The sequence below is a fragment of the Ostrinia nubilalis genome, chromosome 1 (assembly GCF_963855985.1).
Source record: "Ostrinia nubilalis chromosome 1, ilOstNubi1.1, whole genome shotgun sequence".
Taxonomy (NCBI): domain Eukaryota; kingdom Metazoa; phylum Arthropoda; class Insecta; order Lepidoptera; family Crambidae; genus Ostrinia; species Ostrinia nubilalis.
The window spans coordinates 9253825-9263863 of NC_087088.1; the positions used below are offsets into that span (position 1 = coordinate 9253825).

Genomic DNA, 10039 nt, shown 5'->3' on the forward strand with positions numbered 1-10039 from the left:
TATTCTTTGGCCGACTGGATTCAGCTCATTCAACACTAGTGCGAAAACCTAAGGGTTCGAGCAAACTGCGAGCAATGAGTCGACTAATAAGGGAGAAGCTACACGGTGCGGTGAGGTCCGCATATAAAAATCAATAATATTGCATCCTCCTTTTTATAAGTCGGTTAAAAACAAAATTAAACTTTCATGTTAAATAAAAATAGTTTAATATCAATAAAAAACACATACAAAAACTTTTATTTATCACAGACAAACTCATACTCATACCCTGCTTATCGCAGGTAGGTAGATAAGTAAATTATCTTTAAATAATCCCGCCATTTTTGAAATAAGTATAGAGTAGGTAACTTAAATAGTTTTTTACGACTTTAATGGGAATAGCTGATCATATGGAACTTTCAGGAATATTTTGTTGGCGACTCGGATTCCAATCTTGTTCCAGTTGTCCTGGACGTATGGTAGCAACTCCCTGTAGAGCAGCCTCCAATTTTGATTCGTGAATCTATTTCCCAGTTCAGCTGTAAGCACAAAAAAGATTTAGGTGAGCAAACTTGAAACGATTCAATGCTAAGATGCGTAAAAACTTGTAGGAATGTAGAGTTGATCCTTTTTCTTGTAAAATAAACCATTCTTTTATTTTTCGTTTTTTTTTTGCGAAATGATCATCTTAGTACTGGCTATCTGTGTACTTAAGTATAAAAAACCTGCGACCGCTGAGAGAATGCATTCCAGACTGCTCGATACGACCAATAAATAATCTTGACTGGAATATTTTTTGTAGGTTGAAATGTAATTTTTTGTATGGGGGCGCGTCTCAAATAATAGTCAGTCTAATACTCGTAGATTATACAAGTTCATATAGGTTACTATTAAAATAATGTCTAAAAGTTTTCGTCATGTGCCAGTGCACAGTTACTTATGAAGGTACTTAAATTTTATGGTGAGTGAGTATAAACAAAACAAAATTAAATTTTAAAATGTATTAATTGCATACCTAAGCTATAATAAATTTACTTCATACAAATAGGAGGCACTAAGTATAATATTTGCATGAATGTATTTCCGTTTAATAAACTCAGTAGATATTTATGATTTTGGTCCTAAATAAATTGTTCATTAATTATATCTCACCTAACTGGATATTCGGACCATCCACAGAATCTATACTAATATTATAAAATGGGAAAGTAACTCTGTCTGTCTTGCTTTCACGCCTAAACCACTGAACCGATTTTGATGAAATTTGGCACAGAGATAGTTTGAGTCCCGGGGAAGAACATAGGATAGTTTTTATCCCGGTTTTTGAAACAGGAACGCGTGAGATAAAGTTTTTCTGTGACAGACAAAATTAAACGCGGGCGAAGCCGCGGGCGGAAAGCTAGTACCAAATATGATAAGTGTAGGTAGTATCCTGGTTCCACGTGTACTTAGGTACATTTTGTTTTAAAGTGTAGGTAAATAAATCATCAATGTTTATTGAAAATCGACAGGTATGTAATACATAATACAGGGTGGAAACGATAAGTGATCTCACTCGATAATTTCTAAACCATACAAGATATCGAAAAACTGGTTACTGACCCTGAAAGTGCTTTACGAACTCTTTCAAACGGTACCAATAACAGGTTACAGAATAAACTGGAAGTATCTGAAAATTCAATGTTTCCAGCTTCCATACTAAATGTATGCCAACCACACAATATTAAGTGTAATTTTTAAAAATTAAATAATGAACCTAAAAAAAACTCGTAAATTTAAACATTTTTATTTAAAATTATTCAAGGAAAAAATTAGTTTTAGGCTTTACTTGCTATAAAGTGTTGTATCAAGTATCAAGAGATGAGTGCCATGACTGTGGTAGTACTAAATGTATGGGGGATGGAAACATTGGATTTTTGGATAGATCCAGTTTATTCTGTAACTTAATATTGTTACCGTTGGATAGAGCTCGTGAAGCACTTTTAGGATTAGTAACCAGTTTTACGATACCTTCTGTAGTTTTTAATATTATGAGGCTGTACCAAATGTATGGAAGCCGGAAACATTGAATTTTCGGATAGATCCAGTTTATTCTGTAACCTGTTATTGGGGCCGTTTGAAAGAGCTCGTAAAGCACTTTCAGGATCAGGAACCAGTTTTTCGATATCTTGTATGGTTTAGAAATAATCGAGTGAGATCACTTATCGTTTCCACCCTGTATATACAGGGTGTTACTTTGCATTCTTGCCATATTTACAGAGGTTACTATATTACTGATACTGAACACAAATCCGTAAAAAAATTATGACCGAAAAAAATTTTTTTTAATCTTGAGTATTTTATTTTATCGACAATCTGTTAAACACACCACTAATTATCGTAACGCATGCACATCACTTGTTGGCGATGGCGATGGAGACTTTTTTACTTTTTATTGTATTTTTAAATATCTTTTGCAATCTATTGTCTTTAAAATGTCTTTTTGACACTTGTAAATAACTGAAAAATCCATCAATCACAAATCACGTTCTAAATAATACAAAAATGACTGAAGTGTATTCAAACAACGAATAATTTAATCAAAATGGTGCTTGGAGTGTCTGCAAGACGTCTTAGTCGAAATTCTTGATGACGTACCCTTAGCGTTACACCAAATGCTCTACTACCAGCAGGATGGTGCTCCCCCACAATAAGGACGTCAAGTGCGTGAATAATACGTTTGGTGAACAGTGGATTGGACGAGGGGTCCAGTAGCTTGGCCACCACGATCCTCGGACCTAACACCAATGGATTTTTGGAGTGACTTGAAACGACTGGTATGCGCAGAAGAGTTAAACAGTGTAAACGCGTTACATGAAAGGATTGTTTTAGTGAAACTGTGAGACAAAACGTTTATGTTGCGAAAACTAAAGCGAAAAACCTACGCTTCGCCGTGCTAGACTGTGCTTTCATCAGAACGGAGGACATTTGAACACTTGCTTCGCAGTACGTAAACTTTGTAAGTAGGAACTTATAAATAAATAATTAATTGTGAATAAGGTGATTTCATTTCATACTTAATTTATTACTTAGTAAAAATAGGGTACAATGTTATAAATTAATTAAAACCCTAATAATTATTACGTATTTTTGACGGTCCTAAGCCCGTAAAGTAGAAAGGAAAATCTGAAATCAACTGAAAATATTTTAAAATAATTATTATGACTGGATAAAAAGGCTGGTACCCAGAGCCATAAAACATCAGATTATTAAGAACTAGGCCACGCCCACTAGGTTTATTCCACTTGCACCTGTAGACCGTGCGAGACAAAATTGGTTTATTCCAATTTGTACTGAAAAACAAAATTTACTAAAATCTTAGTGTACTTTCTTTATGGGAGTCTCTTGTTTATCTTAAATAATAGGTATTGTTCCCTACTTTTATCTCTGTGAATATGGCAAGAATGCAAAGTAACACGGTGTATATAATACCTAACCTAATAATGTTAGCGTTTAAAATATAAACTATACTTACTCAATTCTTTACTATCAGGGTTTTCATTCGTCAGAAGTGACTTCATGTCGCCAACGTCAGGCCGCATGTAGAACGCATTGATACGCACAAAAGTACCATTTTCTGTTTTTTTAGGAACACCGTCGAGTTTCCAAGTGTAAACTAAGTCCGCTGAAAGAAGTAAATGATATAATTTTAATAACATAATTTAATTCATAAACTTACACGGCTCAATAATGCTTACTAAATAAAACACAAAGGATTTTTCTAAGGGTTTCGGTATAATGTAGGAATCAAAATAAGAACAAACAAAAATAGGTCTAGTTAAAAATATTTTTCTTTCTTTCTTTCTTTTTTCTAGTTATTATTTAGCGTAGCTATGTTGACGTCCCAGACAAATAACGCTAGCGCATAGCGGAGGGGCACGTCCCCAGAATGCCCACCCCAGTAGGCTACCGGTTTAAAGAGGATAGATGATAGTAGGTACTCATTCATGAGCTGTGATACCAATCGCACCCCCCCCCCCGTATCATGGCTGTTAAGGACCAGGCCCCCTGAAAAATGACCCTAGATACGCCAATGGACGTCAAGCTTAAAGATAAAGTACTAACTCATATTTGTGCTGAATTGTCCGTTTGCACGTATCTGCAGCGAATTATAGCGGCCTTCTCCAATATACTGGCCCCGAATTTTAATTCTCGGAGTTGTTACATCCACCTCGAGATGAAATCGGTCTTCGTCAGCTTTGAGTCTGTAATTAAAATACATTGCAGTGAACACATAGCAATCGGCAAAAACCCACTGAAGAATCATATAAACACATTAAATTGAAACAATTATGTCTATAATTTCAGACCAAATGACACACTTCCTTGTTCTAGCAATTAGGCATAAGTAAATCTCTGTTTTTGCAAATCATTCAGTCATCTACAAAAAGTTGCATAGATTTTTTAAGCGGGTTGTTTAAGTTGTTTTGTTGTCCCATAGAGTAGGTAGTTAGATTCATCGTATTCTCAAGCTCTAATGATTTTTTTTTCTTCTAATATTGGAATGATAATTAGGTACCTACTTATTATTTTACTTCTTGGATTATTATTGGATACCTATTAGATACTCTTATACCTTCAGAGGGTTAGTTAATATAGCAAGTTTCAATATAAAATGAGTTACCTTGCATCGTGAATTTTCGAATTCTTCAGTCCCTCAACATAGATGTCTTTTGCTATTAGTTTAGCATAGATCTGAAAAAAGTCATTTGAATGGTTTATTCAAAAGCAGTTTGTGAGTAATATTGTAAATAGAAGTCAAAAACCGCTTTTGAATAAACCTATAACACAGTAAGAACAAGTTTTATCTAATTTTAACTCTACATATTAAGACAAGGCTAGGAATATTTCCACGACATAATATTATTAAATATCATCTAAGAATATGGTCCATGCCAACATGCATCCGCGTCATGTTCAAATGCGTATAGTTATGTAGAGATTACAAAATAACAAATTACAGTGTCTGAGCTAAAACTATTAAACCCAACTTAAGAGAGCCCAAGACTACAATTTTCTTAGTCTAGATAAGAGCATATTATTATAATACCTGGTTATTTTTGTATTCCAACCGCAAATCCTTTTGGTTGTATGGGTCCACTGGTGGTACATCCAAGTCTGGGATTCCATCAGCTACAGAAGCAAGGCCGTCCTGGACTGCTTCTATCAAGCAATCGTTAACATCTTCAGAATCTCGATCGCATACCTTTAGATATTTCTCTGAAAATAGTAAAAGATATTTAGATATTTCTCTGAAAATAGTAAAAGATATTCGTAATTATAAAAATGAATCGCAAAATGTGTTGGTAAGCGCAACTCAACAACGCCAGGACCAATTTTACAAATTCTTTTAATTTTCATTAATGTTCGTTGAAGTCCAAGAATGAATTTCGATGAAATACGATGAATAATTTCCGGGAAAACCGCGGTCGAAGCCGCGGGCGGAAAGTTAGTAGGTAATAAATGTAGAGCTAAGTCGCATGATCTGGTACAGGTACCTAGATAATTTCTTCTTAAAATACTATTTCTTCTTAAAACAGCGTTATAATAGTATTGCCATAGAAACATCTAGGATAGAAAACGTTTTAGAGGAAACCTTGGCTCGGGAAATTACCACCAAAACCAGATGGTACGTAGAAATTAGTTGAGGATCGGACTGGGTGGCGTGCCTTGGAAACGCAGTCAACTCACGTAGTTCAAATCATTCAAGAGAAACCATTCAAGGTGCATGACAAAAAATGAAAAATAATAACTGACCTAGGTACAGTAGTGGACACGTAATTAGAAACACCCAGTACAATTTGGTGATTTGAAAGTTTAATACTTTTTTACTACAATTTCTGAATTCAAAATTCTTCTTTAAGTTAAAATACACTTACGTCTACTAGTTGAAACAAACATCAATAAGCAATATAAAAATATAATTATTAGAAACAATTAGAATCTTAGTCTAGAAGTCTGGACGCAATAATACTTAGTTAATTTAATTTAACCAAGCGTGCGGCTTTTTTAAAACAAGTTAGGTACCTACTAGGTCACTACTTTTATATATTTTAACCATTCGTAGGAAATAACTGTAATATTAAATTCTATCATAAGTCCATCGACAAATTATGTTGGTCAAGGTGTGCAAACATCATTCCATATGAATCTTTAAGTGTAATTTAACCTTCGAGGGCAATTCAATAATAGAACTAACTTGGATCTAAGGTTTCTTGAGTAAACAAACATGTTACGAGTAAGTAAATAAATAATCCTGAGGTATAATTTTGATAAAGTGAACAAAACAGTGATCGGTAGAGTTAACTTTGGCTAAATCGAAATTAACTAACCAAAACTCTTTAATTTTACAATCTGTTGCTAACTCTAAAGAAAAATAATTTTACGTCTAATCATTATTTTATGCAAGTCATTCGCTTAATAGCGACAATTGCATATCAATTGAATATAATTAAAGGCTTGGTGTCAAATGGCAAGATCAGAAAATGATATACTTAGGAACAATCAAAACGATCCGGAAAACAGTAGTAATTGCGAGTAATTCAACGTGCAAGGCCTCAGGTCAAGTCCAAGACAAACTGCGGTCTCGGGAAAGTTGTCTTTAACAAAACCTATTTTTTTAAAAACAATCAAAACCCGGTTTCTCAAAAAAATAAACAACTATAAATGGAAAGTATACATTCTGTAGTTAACTCATTGTAAATAGATATGACACCCGTAGCTTTACATTGGTAATTTCAAATACATAACGGACGGAATATCAAGTTACTCCTACAAGCTTCGCGTCCTTAGGGCACAGGGCACCTAATGCTACAGATGATTACTAGCATTTAATCGGAATAAGGTATTAGAGCCCCCCTAGACAAGTGGCAAAATGTGACAGTTGTAATGTCGAAAGATGGTCGAAAGGCCTTTTTGTATGGAGTTATAATGGATTTGATTTTCGATTCAATCAAAAAGTGCCACTCCTCTAGATCTACAGATAATCATGGATGGTCCCCACCTTGCATGAGGATGCAGGCCAATGCAGGTACGGAAATATAACCAGACACAAAGGAGAAACTTGACAACTTCGGTGCCAAAACAAAAGCATTAAACATACGGACCTGCAGAATACCAGAATATGCAATCATGCATCTATCTATAGTTATCTACAAACAGTACTCTACATTTACTTTTAAAGCTCAATTTATTAAGCCATAAGCGACGTAAATAAATATTTTATTAACGTCTTTGTTTTGCAATAGGTTTGTGATAGGTAAATTACTTAATCAATCAAATGTTCAGCAGGATAATAAAAAGGTTCGGCTAATACATAACGTATTCTTATAAGGTTAGAGAAAGGTTTCTTTAGAAACTGAGAGAATATTAAAAAAGATGGAGCTGTTACCAACGAAAACATTTTTAATATAGGCTAAGGTCATGCAGAATAAATTTAATTAAGTGCATATTTGACGTAATCTATTATTATTCACTTACCTATGTCAACAAGTCCATTACAAGCGAGAGTCGTTGCCAAAACTAAGACATATTTTAAAAGAAACTTCATAATTATTTCTCAACACTATAAAGCAAATGATATGAAGGATATATTTTGTATTGTTATTTTGTACACGAGTAGCGTGACCGAGTGACTGACTTCGTGTGCTGACTGTATGAGCGGTCAGCTTTGGCCGTTGGGCAGATTGCATAAACAGCCGCCACGCAATGTCACCCATAGACCTACGGTACGGAATACGCGAATCACGGCTTCTTTTCTTCATTATGTAAGTCATTCTTAACAATGACGCCGGTTAGTGCAGTCATCTGTTGTAATTAAGAAACATATAACATAATGTTATAAGCAATTTGTGGGTTGTGGGTGAAGTAGCAAATTAACGGATACCGTTCAAATTAAATTCGTAGAAATTGGCTCTACACAAGAGATAAGTCTCCGTTTTCCATTACTTACTTTTTAGCTTTTTTAGTTCATTCTACAAAATGATCCTCTCATCAACAAACTAATACCTACTATTTTAAGGATGCTCCTACGTGGTTTAAATTACAAATTATAAGCATACACATCCAATTATTGAAGCATAAAATCGGCCTGGGTCGTTATGTCACAGCATACCTGCAGCTCCTTTTAATGAAACCTGTCTAATGGACTTACTTAGCTGAATCACCAACTTATGCAGAAAGGAATTGCACCGACAGTCGTAACAACCGTATAGATTATATAAAAAGACACAATCTTCAACGTCTAACCGAAAAAGACGATGCAAAATAAGACAATATGTAGTCTCTACATATTAAATATTCAACCAAAAACAATTAAAGTTGCAAACGAGTCAAACTTGTTTACCATACAACTTGTTGATCAACAGTAGGTCATCTTATTGAGATATCTGTCGAAGATTGCCATTTTGAAATATTTATAGCAATTTTGTCTAGATGCCGCATGCTAAGGTGGTATCAAAATTATTCTCAGTTGAGCCTTTTCATAGCAATAGCAATCCAGCTCAAAGAAGTTACTTGCTAAGAATGTTTGATAATGATACTTTAACACTGCCTTTTAAAAAAACATAGCAATTCAGCCTCACAGAGACATATAACTTGTAAATAATCAGTTAACAAACACTTTCATAGTTCAAATTGCTGACCTATCGGGCGCAGCGCACAGGTGACAATCTCTTACTACTACTAAAATAACAATTTAAATGGAGTTCACTTTGATCACCCAGAGCATCGTATCCGTGGGTGATCAAAGAACACTAAATTGTCGCTGGAAGTCCACTTTGATCACCTGGGTGATCAAAGCCAGGTGATCAAAGTGGAATAGACCGATAAAACGAGGGGCAAAACCAGTCAACATGTACTTAGTGGGCGTGTAGAGACACTCGCTGTTTGCCAGGGCCTTAACTTACTTACGCCTCGTACATTTTAATCATAGATTTGATATTCCAGAGTGCATGCAGTGCTTAATGTGTGGAACAAAATTAGAACGCCAAAATTAATAAAGAGATGATATTGCAGTCATTTTCAGTTCAGAGGTACTGCTTTTGGTAGCTTTTGGCACATACTTATCTTTGACATTTTAGCACCGAGTTCATAGCGCAATGCGCTCCGCGCTACGCGTCAGCCTTTGCATGAACAAAAAATGCACGGGAACCTAAACCAGATTTTTGAGCTTTAAGTCACAGCCCTGTTTTGAGCTCTTTGCTAATGAGGGTTTTCGGGAATGAAAAATCCGCCAGATGGCAATACGTAGACAAGAGGTCCAAATTTTGATTGGTTATTTTTGACATGACATTGACAGATATGTCAAAATCCACCAATCACGCAGCAGTCAGACCCCACATCCACGTCCCGCCATCTAGCGGATCTTTCATTCGCGAAAACCCTCATTGCATCAGCATCCACTTATTAGACCAAGTTTTATTAACAATATTTATAAACATGTTGTTTCAAAGCTTTACACTTAATATCAGCGCAGTGCGCTTTGGGCTTTGCAGTGTTGCTATGTACTTTTAAAATACATATTTTAAAAGGTTCTTCAAGAACCTTTTAAAATTATCTTTTTATAAGTATCATTCATTGTAGCAGTTTGGTACTACAGGCAGATGAAGACAGGCAATAATAAATTTAAAACAATGTTTGGTTTCCGATGTTAAAAACTTACTTACAAACTGTATGTATTTTAAAACTGCAACCTTAATTGCGCAGTTCTTAAAGAACCTGGCTGTCAGACTTGATAAGTGTTAAACCATTTGCGACTGACTTTGTGTCCCTACTTTTTGCGTGCAAATATTCCTAAAGAAACCGATCATTGACATAACGGAACATTTAAGATTAACGGCGATAATAATAACCCTAAATAAATTATGTGCGTTTCTCTAGCGCGTACCTACATCCTTTATTCTCACTTTAAATAGTGGTGTTATTTCAACGGTAATCCACAGATGTATACGATTGAACTTTTGAGTATCGCATCTAATCGCTTTGCTTGTTCCGTTTATCTACATTCCAATCATGATTAGTG

The 10039-nt window shown here is 35.0% G+C and overlaps 1 protein-coding gene across 1 annotated transcript; it reads right to left on the bottom strand.

Moving 5' to 3' along the window:
- Positions 1 to 189: 189 nt before the first annotated feature.
- LOC135075656 (uncharacterized) lies at positions 190 to 7686 on the bottom strand. The gene is made up of 6 exons (XM_063970075.1): positions 7498 to 7686; positions 5069 to 5238; positions 4643 to 4713; positions 4084 to 4223; positions 3494 to 3643; positions 190 to 518 (listed from the first exon to the last, which is right to left on the bottom strand). The coding sequence occupies exons 1-6, from the start codon at positions 7565 to 7567 to the stop codon at positions 361 to 363; spliced, it is 759 nt and encodes a 252-aa protein (XP_063826145.1). The 5' UTR covers positions 7568 to 7686; the 3' UTR covers positions 190 to 360.
- Between the last annotated feature and the right edge of the window lie 2353 nt (positions 7687 to 10039).

What these genes read in the sequence shown, in the direction of transcription:
- LOC135075656 (XM_063970075.1), bottom strand. Translation starts at nt 7,567, where the DNA reads ATGAAGTTTCTTTTAAAATATGTCTTAGTTTTGGCAACGACTCTCGCT. An exon ending in TGGAATACAAAAATAACCAG is followed by an intron (nt 4,714 to 5,068) that starts GTATTATAATAA and finishes GACTTTTTTCAG; the next exon opens with ATCTATGCTAAACTAATAGC. An exon ending in TCGAAAATTCACGATGCAAG is followed by an intron (nt 4,224 to 4,642) that starts GTAACTCATTTT and finishes TTTTAATTACAG; the next exon opens with ACTCAAAGCTGACGAAGACC.